Genomic DNA, 16,182 nt, shown 5'->3' on the forward strand with positions numbered 1-16,182 from the left:
TTCACAGACAATTTCATTGTGTCACGTTTTTTCCAAATCTAAGAACCTATTTTTAGCTCTAATCCAAATAAGCTCATATTCCTCTGTAGCCTTTGCAAAAAAGCTTTCTTTTCCTTTGCAAAGGCTACAGAAACATTCAATGTAGAAGTAGAATCCTATTTCTTTTGGAACTAATTATTCTCAAATATTAGAATATCTAAGAATTTGCCAAGGAAATTATTAAAATTGCTGGTTACTAAGGACCCTCACCCACACATTCTGATTCACTAAATCTGTGTGGGGCTCAGGAATCTGTGTTTTAAGATAGACATCCAAGTGATCTTGACACTGGTAGTCCTAAGAACACACGAGACACATTCCAATAAAAGGAGCCAAAGATGTCAAAGTTGCGAACTAAGCCATGGCAATGGGAATGGGAAGGAAAATAAAGCACTTTATCTGATCTTCCCTGGCGCCATCTTACAATCTCATGTTTAGATTTCTCTCACCTGAGTTTTTAAGCACTGTATCCAATTAAAATTATGTTACACTTTTCAGAGAGCTTTATGTTTTTCATTTTATTTTAGCCTATTTAAGCCCCATGTGAAGTTGAACAGACATTTTACAGAGAAGGGACTAACCTGTATCTAATGAAGATCAAGTGTGTATCTCTGGGAATAGAGTACCTAAAGCTAGGAACTCAAGTTCTCATTCCTTCTGAGGTTTTATTTATTTATTTATTTATTTATTTATTTTAAGTAATGTCAAGTTCTTCAAATCAGAAACACCGCCACCAGGACGCATCTTCTTCATTATTATCATTACAATCTGGTTTAATGATTAAGTGTGGATTGCTAACTCTCACAGCTTCCAGCAGCTTCTGGGCTTCCTCATCAAATGCCTCTTTGCGCAACCTGAGAAAACAAGGGAACATCTCTTTCTCTTAACTCAGTTTCTCTATAGCCTTACCCTTCTCTGTGAAGGATTTTAGGAGGAAGAAAAAAGTGTTGTGTTGAAGTAGAAAGAGAATATTATAACATGAATGGGGAGCCGGGAAAGGAACTGAGAGACATACAGTGAGGGAGATATAGCAACTGAAGGAAAATGGAATATAGACAGGGAAATAGATAAAAATATCAACGTCTCCTCCAAGAGCATTTTGAAAGCCAAGAAAAATATTACCACTAATGATAAAAGATAAAACCAGTTGAGGCATTCATTGCTTATTATTATCCAAAGCACTATTTAAAGGACTTGGCCTATATTGATTCGGATCCTCACAATCATCCTATAGGTAGATTTTATCATTTCACCCGCTATACAGATAAGGAAACCAAAATAAAGAGAGATTGGTGGAAATAACCTAAATTTAAGATTTAGTAAGTTGTAGAGCTAGAATTCAAACTCAGGTAATTTAGTTCCAAAGTGATCATCTACTATACTATATTATCTCTCTTAAATTTCAGTGTTCTATGAGAGAAAAACAAATATGTGCCTGATAAATACTTAAAGATATACTATGACGTTGATTCTAAGGCCTGCATAAATGAATGGCTCCCCAGATCCCTCATTACAGGAGACTACTCCCCTGAGAAGTCAATCAAGACTTACCCTAGAACTTGTAGTTTACAGTCAGGAGATTTCAAGGCTTGACATAACTTCCTAATTCCTTCACATTGTAAGTCATTCTGTGTCAGATTCATTTTCTTTAGTCTTTGGTTGCTGCTAAGAGTAGAGGAGAGATCTTGACAGCACAGTGAGGTCAAACCACAGCATTCCAACCTGTAGAGGAGAGAGACAAAAGACAAAAAATGACCTACCTTATCCCAGACAGAGAACAAGCACACAAAAGATCTGTGAGCTTAGAGTGGAGGATAATTCCAGAAACTAAAAAATATGAGCACAGTTAAATTCAAAGACTGTAAGTACTTATAATATTCATTATTACAAGGTATTTTTAGGCTGAATATACTCCTTCCAAAATCATGCATTTACAAACTCATAATTTTAATCCAGGGAATAAATAAAATATGCACACTATAAAATACCATGATGTAGCTGAATCTTTGAACACTAAAAATAAAGCAACAGGCTCATTGCCTGTGGCTCAAGTGGCTAAGGCACGAGCCACATACACCTGAGCTGGCAGGTTCAAATCCAGCCCAGCCTGCCAAATGACAATGACGGCTGCAACCAAAAAATAGCCAGGCATTGTGGTGGGTGCCTATAATCCCAGCTACTTGGGAAGTGGAGGCAGGAGAATCACTTGAGCCTAGAAGTTGGAGGTTGCTGTGAGCTGTGATGCCATAGCACTCTACTCAGGGTGACAGCTTGAGGCTCTGTCTCAAAATAAAATAAAATAAAATAAAGCAACATAAGTAGATTTTTAAATGTGGTACTGAATGTTTTAAAAGCAGATAATATAATGGTAGGTCTCTAGTACCATACCATTTCTGCAAATAAAAATGCTATACCAAAAAACAGTATTGCATGTTTTACAAGAATAATCATAATTCTATGACATTTTGTGATATTAGGTGGGAAGGAAAACTGCTGATGGAGATAAATTAGCCAAACTGATCAACTTGCCAGTCAATCAAGGGCCTTTGGACAAGCCAGTGTTAACATAATACATGAATTGAGGAAGAATGTTAAACTCAACCTTCTGTATCTGATGTTCCCCCAACCAATTGAGTTTGTTACCCTATGTTTACCTAGCCACTGCACACTGAATGCCTATATGGGTGCAGAGCATACAAAATTTAAGTTGCTGCCCACGTGGAACTCATATTAACAGAGTAAAGAGATAGTCCCACTAATAATGTTACAAGATACGTAAGCATTGCACAAAATACACCTTAGCGGAAAAGCATTATAAGAAATAATTATCAAGAATTCATGAGGAACATAATCATTTTAAATTTGTAGTCACTAATAACAATCACTAAATATAGAAAACAAACACTAATAACTACAAAGTGAAAGACACAGAATTACAATGGAAATGTTCATATATTTTTCACAGTAACTAAATTATCAATATTGCAAAAAAAAAATCAGTAAAGATATAGATGGTTTGAATGGAATTCACAATTTTAATTAACTAATATGGAATACTGCAACCAATAATTCTTCATATTTATTTCAAGTGCACTATGGAACACATACAAATACTGACGATAGATAGGGCCATGAACCAAATGCCAACACATTGCAAAAAATTGCAGTCAGGTGCAGTGACCACAATGATAGAAATTAAATATAAAAGATAGCAAGGAAACATTCTCATGTTTGAAAATTAAGGCATACATTTTAAAATTATGAATTGACTGAAGAAAAAAATAGCAAAATAAATAACAAAAACACTGCATTTAATATTAAAACTTGCAGGATGGAATCAATGTAATGAAGGGAAACAATAACCTTAAGTATCTGTGATAGAGAAGAATAAGGGGAACATGTGATCTAAGCATCCAGCACAAGATTTTAGAAAAAGATTGATAAAATAAACCTAGCAAAAGTACAAAAAAAGAATTAAAATAGAATGTATACATATAATAGGGAGTACTTAAGTTGTATTCTTTGAAAAGAAAAATGAGAAAAGGCTCAAGAATAGCCAATATCAGGAATGAAAAAGGAGCCATCACTATAAAAAGTTAAGCAGATAAGAACAAATTATTACATACTTGCCAATATGTTTTAAAATTTAGATGAAATGGATAAAATCAATATTACTTGCCAAAAAGTATTCAATAAGAAAGAAAACCCAAATAATGTATAACTATTTCAAAAATTGAATTAGAAGTCTAAAAAAGGAAATTCCAGAATAGATAGTTTCACCTGAAATTTTTACAAAATTTAAGAAAGAAATAATATCGGTCTTATAAAAATTCTCCCAGGAAACTGTAAAAACAAACAAACAAACAAACAAAGAACATGCCTAAACTCATTTTTTAAAAATACTGTAATTTTGATTGAGGGCAAAGAAATTATAACCTAATCTCCATTACAAACAAAAATGCTTAAATCATCATATATTAACAAAATAAATCACACAAAGTTTATAAGAGATACCATGACTAAATTTGTTTTAGCCCAAAAATGCAAGGTTGACATAATACATAAATCAATATGATTTATCCCATTTAGCAAATTTCTTAAGCTTAACATCTATTCATGAATTAAAAAGAAAAAGAAAAAACTCCTAGCAAACTAAGTGTGGAAAGGAATTTCCTTAAATTGATAGATAGGTGAACTGAAATTTTGCTTATGTTAATGCCGTAGTAAATGTTAATCCCCATACATTAACATTTACTACGGCAATGAAAATATATATGTGTATGTATGTGTGTATATGTATATATATGTATGTGTGTATATATGTGTGTGTGTATATATATACATATATATAGGGAATTTATAAATTTAAATTCCCTTTATTACATTGATTCCATCCTGCAATGTATATATATATAGAGAGAGAAGGAAAAAATTACTACACTGTATTATTCCCAAATTACATAATTGTATACCTAGAAAATCCAAAAGCATCTATGAAGTAACAATTAAATCAAGAAGAGAATGTGGCAAGCTACTGGATATAAAATCAATATGCAAAAAACAACTGTGTTTCTATGTATAAGGAATAAACATAGTAAAACAATAATTAAAAAATAACCATTTACAACAGCAATGAAATATATACATATAACAAGGACTCTGAACAAAGTTGAATGACAACAAAATACAGGAATGCTCAAAGAAAAATTACTAAGTTTTACTGATAGGCCTAAACAGGGAGATACATCATTCTGGTATATCAGTAGAGTCATTAAATGATAATCAATGCAATTCCATTTAAAATGGAATGAATGGGAGGTTGGTAGGGAGTGCATGTGCATGTATGGATAACTTGATAAGCTTCTATTTTCGATTTATTTGGCAATGCAAAAGGGATGAAGAACCTAAACTTTCTTCAAGATGAGGAGAAGACTTGGTCTAATGGGTATTGGGAACTATCACAGAGCTCTGTTAATTAAGATAGTACATTGTTGAGACTGGAAATTACAAACAGAAAAAGAACAGAAAACACAGTAATAGATGCACCAATGAAAATATGATTTTATGACAAAGGTAACCACCCCTGCCAAACAGAAAGGAGAAACTTCAATGAATTTTGCTGGGAAAAAATGATTATCTATAGAAGGAAAATAGTAAATTGGACTTTACCTTCAACCATGCTTTTGAAAGGTAGATTAAAGATCCCAAAGCTTCATAATTTTCCTTTGACATTTAGGAGACAATATATTACAATAAGAAATATGATGTGTGAAATATAATGGTTTACTGTAAATATTATAAAGGTGTGTTTGTCTCCCTTCCATTGGATCCTTCTGGACCAAAGGTCTGGGTGCAAGTGGGGAATGACTAGAAAATAGGTGAATTACAGCTACTGGGATAGAGCACACCAGTACCACGGGTATGGCGGAAGAGCAGCAACAATATTGGAGAAGGAACAGCTTAGAACCTGGATGGTACAGAGAGTGGGGAGATCAATTAATGCTCTCTTTCTCCCCCTAGATCCAACACTGTAGCCTGGCAAATTAATTATATGGTCCATGTGAGTTAAGCAAAAACTACAAGACTCTTATCTGGCAATCAGACCCACTGCCTGGTTTGTAGTATCTGTCCAAATGCTATGAAAACAGAAAATCTCATGTGGACACAGCAGGTCATGAACTATTCTGCTGTGCCTGATGACACCAACCTCCAAATGTGGATCCTATCCTATGTGGACAAATACAACTAGCAGCATAATCTTCTTCCAATATGATTGAAACAAATTCATAGGCTTCTCTGATGCCAGAACAGTCTGGAGTTGTACCGTGTATGGTGAACAAGGCAGCCGCGACTACCAGTGAGACTATCCAGCTGCTTAACCAGACTAGTATAATGGTGACCCAAATCAAATAATAACAAATCTCAAATTAGAGTGACCTGTGCTCCTTTGGGTTCTATGTTTGCATATGGGGAACAGTGGATCACTAAATGCCTCTTTATTGGGCATGAAGGTTGCTTTTGGACCACTATACAATCTTTTGCCCCTCATTGCCAGTGATACCAGCAATCAGCATTCTAGACTTCCTTGTGTGGATTTCTAATGGATCAAAGAACTGTTCATCTTTCCATGAGACTACTCAGTTGGCTGAGTCTAGGACTCTGAGGCATGGTTGAAATCAATACTACAACTTGACCCTGTCCTGTGCTTAAAGTCTTGTTGATATTGAACTTAATTAAATGGTATATGAGATTAACTGAATAGATTTGGTCATAACCTCTGCTGGTCAGATTAATCAGAGTGGTCAATACAGTGACATACCCATGTGACAATTCACCAGATGACAAAACACTACTGTGTGGAAATGAGGGGTGGATATTGGGACACATTCTTCCATATGAATTTCTCTCTCCTACACGTTTTGCTAGCAACAATGCAAAGCCCTGACAACACTTTACACGGGCCATTTCCTAGGGTTGTGTTTGCAATGAGCAACCTTGAGGAATGAAGTAACGTCTCCCTCCAGGACAAAGAGTGAGCTTACTTATTGCATGCTATAAGTAAATAGTTTGAGGGTGGGTCCCTCATACATGTTGCTCTTCTTGGGCACAGCACATTGCATGTGTAGACACCCATCTCAACCCACGTCAGCCCTGTGAGACTTGGGGGACAAAAGGAACTGATACAAATATTATTAATGTTTGTGTACTTGCTATAAGTAATAAAGTCCTTTGTCTCTGATAGGAGTCTTGTAGTTTTTGGCTGAATCCATGAAACAGCAATAGGCTAACTTATTATAAGGCTATAGGCAGGATAAAATTAAATCTTAGATACAACAGTTACAACTTCATCATTGTTCTGATAAGGATATGTAAACAGTCAATAGGAAAAGCAGCATTTTCTTGGAAGAGTCAGAATAGATTTCTCTGGGAAATTTTAAAATTCCTTTAGTATAAGACAGATTATCATGTCCTGGCTTCCCACATGTAGAGCACAGTTCTTGACCCAGAGGTCAATGATTCATGTTGTATAAGTGAGAATGCACTAGCCAGTATCAGTTCAAGATTAAATAAAGATAGAGACATTGAACATTGGGACAGAACAGAGAACCCAGACATAAAACCATCTTTTTACCTACAGCCAACTAATCTTCGACAAGGCAGACAACAACGTGCACTGGAGAAAAGAAGCCCTATTTAATAAATGGTGCTGGGAAAACTGGATAGCCATGGGCAGAAGAATGAAACAGGATCCTTATCTCTTACCACTTAAAAAAATTAATTCAAGATGGATAAAATACTTAAATGTAAGGCAAGAAATCATAAAAATTCTACAATATAGGGAAAACTCTTCTAGATATCAGCCTAGGCAAAGAATTTCTGACTAAAACGCCAAAGGTAATTACAGCAACAACAACAACAAATAAATGAGACTTGATTAAATTAAAAAGCGTCTTTATAATCACCACAGCAAATCTACAAGCTACAAAATGGGGAAAATATTAGCAAACTGCTTCCAATAAAGGGCTAATATCTAGAATATGCAAAAAAAAAAAAAGAACTCAAACAAATCAGCAAGAAAGAAACAACCGCATTAAGAAGTGAGCAAAAAGCATGAACAGAAGATTTTCAAAAGAAGATATACAAATGGAAAAAAAAAAAAAAGAAAAAATGCTCAATGGGAACTAGTTATCAGAGAAATGCAAACTAAAACCACAATGAGATTTCACCTGTACCCTGGCAGAATGATTTTTATTAAAAAGTTCAAAAACAACAATAGATATTGGCATGGATGCAGAGAGAACGGATGCTTATGCACTGTAGGTAGGACGGCAAATTAGTACAACCTCTCTGGAAGACGGTATGGAGATTTCTCAAAGAACTAAAAGTTTGATCCAGCAATCCCACTATGGGGTAGCAATTACCCCCAACCCCCTCCCCAAAGAAATCATTTTTTCTTTCCAATGTTTACTGCACCACAATTCACAACTGCAAAGATATAGAATCAACTCAAGTGTCCATCAATTCATAAGCGGATTAACAAAATGTGATATATATACACGTGTGCACGCACACACATGCACACAATCACACACAGAGACCAGTGAGCACTTACTCACCTGTTAAAAGAAATGAATTCATGTTTTTTGCAGCATTGGGTAGAACTGGGACCATTATCCTAAGTGAAGTATCTCAAGAATGGATAAACAACACAAGTATTCTCTAATAATTGGGAACTAATTGATGGGCACACATGGGCACAAAAAGAAGTAAAAATTGATGGAAATCAAGAAAGGGGAGAAGGAAATATGGGAGGGGTAAAAACCTACCTAACGCAGGCAGCGCCTGTGGCTCAAAGGAGTAGGGCACTGGCCCCATATGCTGGAGGTGGTGGGTTCAAACCCAGCCCTGGCCAAAAACTGCAAAAAAAACAAACCAAACCAAACCAAAACAAAACCCTACCTAACGGGTACAATGAATACTATGTGTGTGATAGGCACACTTAATAGCCCTAACTAAGGCATTATAAAAAGCTACCCATGTAGTAAAAACATTTATTAGATTATAAGCTCTTGTAAAATGAAACACATAGTATTTTACAGATGTAAGACGATTAGTAAAATCTTCAATTAAAAAATTAATTCAAGGACAAATAGAGTATCTGAAGGGTGACAGAGCATGAAGGCCCCCAGTGAGGGATCATTTACTTAATACAATCTACCCAAGGCACTAAGAAGAATACAAAGAAATGAGAGATATGGCTTCTATACTGAAGAACACACAATACATTGATCCATATGTTTGAAATTTACATTCTTATTTCTCAGAGTAACTTAACTTCTTAGCCCCATTTATGTTTCATCCTCTCACCATGCACATGTACTAAATTTCTTCTAGCTATACCAGCCAAATAGGTGTCATTTCCTAACAAGAAACCAAACTCACCCAAGCCTCTGAATGTTACAGTCTGGATGTCTCAAAGCATCACACAGAATTTTCACCCCATCATCCTGCAAATCATTTTTCCCAAGGTCCAGGCTCCACAGGTTTCGGTTGCTCAAAACAACAGAAGCCAGATCCAGACAACATGCACTAGTGAGAACACAGCCCATCAATCTGCAAGAAATTAAACAGAGGAGATGTGAATCTTCCAGTTGTGAGCTATTAATTATAGAAACTATTAATTAGTTTCTTCTTAGAATGCTCAAGTATCTGAACCTCTTTTTTGATTCTTTTCTACATACAATCCAGGATGCAAATGAGATAGTTGAATGTTTCCAGATGGGATTTCTTAATGAGCAGAAGAAACAGGTTGTTATCAACAAAGCTTTTAAAAATCAAGGGTATGAACATTATTTTTACCAATATTTAAAAAATGGGAACCTGCTTTCTTAAAGAACCCATAGATCTCTAGACTTTTAGTTTATTTATTTATTTATTTATTGTATTGTTAAGGATTCATTGGGGGTACAAGAAACCAGGTTACTGATTGAATTTGTTAGGTAAAGTCCCTTTTACAATCGTGTCTTTCCCCCAAAAGGTGTGGCTCACACCAAGACCCCACCCCCCTCCCTCCTTAGCGCACGGTACTTATATTACTTTTAGTTTTTAATATATTTCCAAAATAAAAAGTTTTCCACCAATCTATCTCAAAATGTCACCTCCAAAGAAGAAAAAAGCAAACCACATATGAAGATATTTCTTCCAGGTTCTATGGCTTTCAAATGCCATAACTACCTGACCTCAAGCTTTCTATTTACATACTTTGTCCCACCTTACTCTCTCACCATGCATGTCCATTTTTCTCCCCATTTTTCTCCACTTACACCACATCTGTTGTTATTTGCCTTCTATTCTCTCTCTCCTTTCCGTATGCCTAGGATATCCCCACAAAACAAAATCCTCTTCATCTTTCAAGCATAAAGTAACGTTGCTACCACTGTGAAGTCCCACCCCTTCCTTTTTAGCACTTTCGCCACATCCTTGTAACATATGGAATGTATTACAGTTGTCTTTGTATTTATTTTCCTGTCATCAGCATTGTGTGTTACTTGAGGAGGACAGCATCACCTTCATGACCTTTAGTCCCCTCGGCTTCTAGCACATATTTGTTGCAAATATTGGTTGAGAGTATTGGCTTGGCCTGAAGAGAGGCTATGATGGTAACTAAGAAAGTACAAATTTGTCCATGTGTTTATACTAATGCTAAAGAAAGAAGGTAGGCTGAGTGCAGACTTTGAGAATAAGTTACCTAGAAATTATCTCTGTAGTTGAATGAAAGCACTGTATTGAATGATAATGTCCATTAGGTAAAAATTTGCCTTCCATTTGAAAAATGATAAGGAAATTTCAGAGAATCACATATAACCCATATCATGTACACTTTATTAAAGCAAGCACAGGTGCTTATTTGACCTTAGAGTTCAAGCACCTTAGTGTTTATAGACATCACAATTAATTTTAAATTCATTCAAAAGTTTAGTTATTAGGAGTCAGTCCAGTCAAGGCAAACACTTCTGGGTATACAAAGAAGCTTGAATTTAGAGTTCTAAAAAACTGTGATGGAGTTAGACTTTTAATGACTCACCCAAGCTACTAGTCCCACAGGAGGTTTTAATGGGAAAGTGAAATGAGATTGCTAAGTGACACCTCTATCTGGCTTCACTCTAGCCACAATAATATTTCATTAATGAAATAATCAAAAAGATGATTTTAAAATAAGTATTTAAAACTGCTTCTGAAATACTATCAAATGAAAAGGGAACTCCAAAGTCATGTGTATACAATAATCACAATTACATACACATATACTATGTATATGTTTGTATACTTGCTCACAGACTAACAGAGGACAGAATATTACTAAAAATGGATGGTGTTCGAAAATGGACTACAGAATATTTTTTTTAAATTCCTTTCTCAATTTTTTTTGAAATTCTGCCTAATTATAAATCTGAGTTTAAATATAAAACTGAAAGAAAAACTTGTACAGCAATTTCAGCTTCATGGATATCAAGTGGAGGATACACTGTAGATTCACTAGGGCACAACCAAGGAAAAAATAAAACAGCTACTGCTCAGCCTGATGCCCCTGGTCCTCCTTACCTGAGGGGAGCTAGCTATAATTACTCTGGTAATTATTTTAAAAAACTGATGAGCAGTCTTCCCCAGTTTGTCTCTGGCTGAATGAGAGAGAGAAAATCAGCTGTATATTCTTTTCTCTAATAGTTACCCAGTTCCCAGACTTCCTTTCCTAATCTCCATTCACAGACACGCTGTAATTGAAACTACACAAAAGTCACAGAAAACCTACTCCAAGTCCCGAAGATTACAGCTTGGATGCCGAAAGGCATCACACAGAAGCTTTGCTCCATCATCTTGTAGCTGGTTTGATCCAAGATCCAGATGTGTCAGGCTCTTGTTGTGTAGCAGACATGTTGAGAGATACTCACTGCTAAGCAAAGTGAAATGGCAATGCCTCAGCCTGTAGGAAGGACAATGTGAGGAAAGTTGGAATCATTACTCTACTTCCTGGAGATTGGTATCTTTGAAAAAGTTTCATGTTAGAATGAAACTTTTCCTGCCAACACCCCAGCTCAGATGAAAGCACCCTCACTGCCAGCCTGTTTCACTTGAGAACTAAGGCTTACATCCAATTGGGCTACCAGTGGATTCATATTCTTCAGAATTTTTCTTAATATATTAGCCTCTTTATATTGCATATATATACAGTATCCTGTTGCAAAAGCATAAAAAGCAGGCAGATGGAGAATAGGAGAAACTACAGTAAACTAAGACTTACATCCAATTGGGCTACCAGTGGATTCATATTCTTTAGAATTTTTCTTTTTTTTTGTTTTTTTTAAAAAAAAAAAAAAAGAAAGTAATAATCTAATTACTTTATTAGAAAGCGTGTGGTCTAGGCAGGGTGCAGTAGATCACAGCTGTAATCCTAGCACTCTGGGAGGCTGAGGTGGGTGGATCACCTGAGCTCAGAAGTTCAAGACCAGTCTGAACAAAAAGCAAGACCCTGTCTCTACTAAAAATTGAAAAAACTGAGTGTTGTGGTGGGTGCCTGTAGTCCCAGCCACAGGGGGATCACCTGAGTCCAAGAATTTGCTGTGAGTTATGACGCCACAGCACTCTACCCAGGGTGACAGAGTGAGACTCTCTCTCTCAAAAAAAAAGGAAAAAAAAGAAAGTGCATGCCTCTGCACCTGTGGCTCAAGTGGCTAAGGCGCCAGCCACATACACCTGAGCTGACGGGTCCGAATCCAGCCCTGGCCTGCCAAACAACAATGATGGCTGCAACCAAAAAAATAGCCAGGCGTTGTGGCAAGCACCTGTAGTCCCAGCTACTTGGGAGGTGGAGGCAGAAGAATCGCATGAGCCCAGGAGTTGGAGGTTGTTGTGAGCTGGGATGCCACAGCACTCTACCTGGGGCGACAGCTTGAGGCTGTCTCAAAAAAAAAAAGAAAGTGCATGTCTGAAGGAGAGAGCTTCTTCTTGCCCAGAACATTAGAATGTCCAGCTCGTTCTGATGCCAACACAATAACGAACCTACATGGGCAGGAACATTTACAGCTATTTTGGTTGGCAGCAGTTCTTAAAGGCTGGAATCTTGACCTTTTGTAGGTCTCCCTGGTGCTCAAGGATTGGTAGCCTTCCCTCCGTTCCCCTTTCCTCCCTCTTTCTGTTGTTTATGGGGACATCATGAGGCAAGGTGGGCTTGCTTAGTTAAGAGAGATTAGCCTTTTGGAGCCAGAGGAATTTGGGGGTGAATTCTAGCCTTACCACTTAGTGTTTCGTGACTTAATTTGTCTGTGCCTAAGAATTTTTCTTAATATTAAATATATAAGGCAAATATTAGCCTCTTTATATTGCATATAAATATAGTATCCTGTTGCAAAAGCATAAAAAGCAGGCAGATGGAGAGCAGGAGAAATTATAATAAAATAAATACATTTTGTACATAATAAAAGTGGCATTTTCAAACAGTAAGGAGAAGACATATTATACCCTTTATGATTTTTGTACAACAAATCTTATACTGGGGGAAATAAGTTTCAACCTTGTAACAAAATAAATTTTTGAATAACATGTAAATGGCAAATTGGGAATAAATTTGTAGTAATTAAACATGTAAATGTTAAAATTAAACCATATCTTAGAAAATTAGTGGAGTTTTTTCAAAAAGGTATTTCCAATTATGACAAAACTTTACAAGTCATAAAGCAGAATTTGACTTCACAAAAATCTTAAACCTCTATATCCTAAAAATAACCATAAAGAAAGTTAGAAGTAAAGTAACATTCTAGGAAAATTATTTAACATAATATATTAATAACCGTAATATGTATATATATCAGAATATATCAAATATATCAAAATATATCAAAAGAAAATTGAGCCTGTAAAGAGGCAATTCCCGAATGTAAAAGGCAGAAAACATTTGAAAAGATGCTCAACATCAAATTACCTTAGAAGTTATTTATTTATTTTTTTTGAGACAGAGCCTCAAGCTATCGCCCTGGGTAGAGTGCTGTGGCATCACAGCTCACAGCAACCTCCAAATCCTCAAGCGATTGGAGCTCAAGCGATTCTCCTGCCTCCGCCTCCCAAGTAGCTGGGACTACAGGCACCCGCCACAACACCTGGCTATTTTTTGGTTGCTGCCGTCATTGTTGTTTGGCAGGCCCAGGCTGGATTCGAACCTGCCAGCTCAGGTGCATGTGGCTGGCGCCTTAGCCACTTGAGCCACAGGGTCCGAGCCAGAAGTTATTTTTTAATTATCTAATTAATATGGATCAAAAAAACCTGTGGATACCTAGTAAGGGTATTACAATGTAGGCCCCTCAACTACTGTGGGGAATATAAACAATATATCTAAAAGACAATTTAACCATATTTGATAAAATAAAACCTTTGGCTCATTAATTCCATGCCTAGGAAATTATCTAACAAAAATGGACCAAATAATCTCACTGTGATCAGCCATAATATGGAATGTTATATTTCTATTCCAAGCCCAGACTACGGGGCTAGATAAGTGGTAGATTTTAGCTGTGAATTCATCATTTTCTTGCTTTAGGAAGTAGAAAGTTGCATTACCTTCCTCAACCTCACATTCCTCACCTGTACAGTGAGGCATCTAGAAAGCAGGTAACCAATTTGATACGATCAGGGACTTTTGTGCAGATTAAATAAATTTAACACAGGATCTGATATAGAGTAAGGACACAATTATTAACAATTGTTATTGTCGATTATTAATATCATTATCTTCTTAGTTATCATTTAGCATAACGGGAAAATGCAAGGCATAGAATAGATTCATAATTTCCCATTTTATATTTCAAAATGGATATTATATTGGAAGGATGAAAACAGTAGACACTTACACAAGGCTCTGTAGAATACAACACGGATTTTGCAAGACATCACTTATAAACTTTATTCCACTGTCTCCCAAGGCATTGTTGGCCATGCATAAATGTGTCAGCCTTTTATTACTGATGAGAGCCAAAGAAAGATCCTCACAAACAGCTTCTGTGAGGCCACAGCTTTCTAAGCTGAAGGAGGAACACAAATGAGAAGACATCTGTCAATTTCCCAAGTTCATGCTTTTCTTCTCCTTCATGAGGAAATTAGTTGATGGGTAACAACCTATCCTTCAGCTATAGAAGCAACCTCAACAAATTTACTTATGAATTCCACCATAGTTGTATATAGGGATTAATGAAAAAAAAAAAAAAAAACATGAAAGGAGAGAGGAGATATCCAGAAAAGAACAAAACACAGGGTCAATCAGAAAGAAAGGAAGGGTTTAAAAGCTAAGTGTAAAAGGCAGGGAGGTAGAGGATGGAAAGTGGGGTGCAGGTAAAGATCACCCAGGGTTGATAACTGAGCTAGTTACTATCATAACCCAAGCAGTTTCCCCATCTGATCATAATTAATCTATACAGAATCAAGGGGAAAAAAAGACTCTACAGAAAACAAAACAGACTCACGACAGTCTCTCTAGGTAACACTTTGGATATCTTAAGGCCTCACACAACAGTTTCACTCCATCATCCAGTAGATTATTAGTTGACAGATTCAGAAATACCAGGTTCTGGCTTCTGATGACAGCATTAAATATATCTAGACAACAAACTTCAGTGAGGTTACAGGATTCTAACCTGGAAAACAATACAAAAAAACAGAAATGACCATTTCCTCACAGAAGAGGTACAACCAAAACTCATCCAGCCAGAAGTTTTGGAGTACTTTACCTGAAAAATCCAGCTTCTCTACATAGAATGAGAGTTATTTAACAAAGCATAAGGCTCTAATAGAGTTAAAAGGGTAGGGGAAGAGAGCTTGTTTCACCCATCCTCACCTCCCCAATTCTCTTTGATAATATTTTTTAATCTGAGAGTTTTCTCTAACAACTAGAATAAGATAGATTGAAGAATGGCTGTACCCTTGTACACTCTGACTTCTGAAACAGAACAGAGATGGACAGGAAGTCAGAAGCAAAAACTGTGTCACTGCCGGGTGCAATGGCTCAGGCCTATAGTCCTAGCACTCCAGGAGGCCCAGGTGGATGGATTGCCTTAGCTCACAAGTTCAATTCTCTGAGGCAAGAGAATTGCTTTAGCCCAAGAGTTTGAGGTTGGTGTGAGCTATGATGCCACAGCACTCTACCAAGGGTGACAAAGTGAAACTTGGTCTCAAAACAAAACAAAACTGTATAACTGATGAGTTAATTTATTCATGAGAGCCAACCCATGTTTTCTGAGGAATAGTCCTTAAGAATGAAAACAGAAATAAATTATAAAGAAAATAGTTTCCTGGGGTGGCACCTATGGCTCAGTGAGTAGGATGTGGCCCCATATACCAGGGGTGGTGGGTTCAAACCTGGCCCTGGCCACACTGCAACAACAGCAAAAAAATCGCCGGGCCGTTGTGGCGGGTGCCTATAGTCCCAGCTATTCAGGAGGCTGAGGCAAGAGAATCACCTAAGCCCAAGAGCTTGAGGTTACTGTGAGCTGTGACATTATAGCACTCTATAGAGTGCTACAAAGTGAGACTCTGTCTCCCCCCCACAAAAAAAAATGGTTTCCAATAATAAGTAAAAGAGAAAGAGAAGAAGAAAAGGTG

The 16,182-nt window shown here is 36.6% G+C and overlaps 1 protein-coding gene across 1 annotated transcript in view; it reads right to left on the reverse strand.

Annotated features, from left to right (window-relative positions):
* Positions 1–757: 757 nt before the first annotated feature.
* The window catches only part of NLRP14 (NLR family pyrin domain containing 14), a 28,345-nt gene continuing 12,920 nt past the window's right edge, over positions 758–16,182 (reverse strand). The window contains exons 6-11 of the mRNA XM_053562889.1: positions 15,048–15,218; positions 14,439–14,609; positions 11,351–11,521; positions 8,983–9,153; positions 1,591–1,761; positions 758–893 (exon numbers count right to left, since the gene is read on the reverse strand). Coding sequence (XP_053418864.1) covers positions 758–893; positions 1,591–1,761; positions 8,983–9,153; positions 11,351–11,521; positions 14,439–14,609; positions 15,048–15,218 — 991 coding nt within the window. The remainder of the gene's footprint in view (positions 894–1,590; positions 1,762–8,982; positions 9,154–11,350; positions 11,522–14,438; positions 14,610–15,047; positions 15,219–16,182) is intronic.

The sequence above is a fragment of the Nycticebus coucang genome, chromosome 14, assembly GCF_027406575.1.
Source record: "Nycticebus coucang isolate mNycCou1 chromosome 14, mNycCou1.pri, whole genome shotgun sequence".
Classification (NCBI taxonomy): domain Eukaryota; kingdom Metazoa; phylum Chordata; class Mammalia; order Primates; family Lorisidae; genus Nycticebus; species Nycticebus coucang.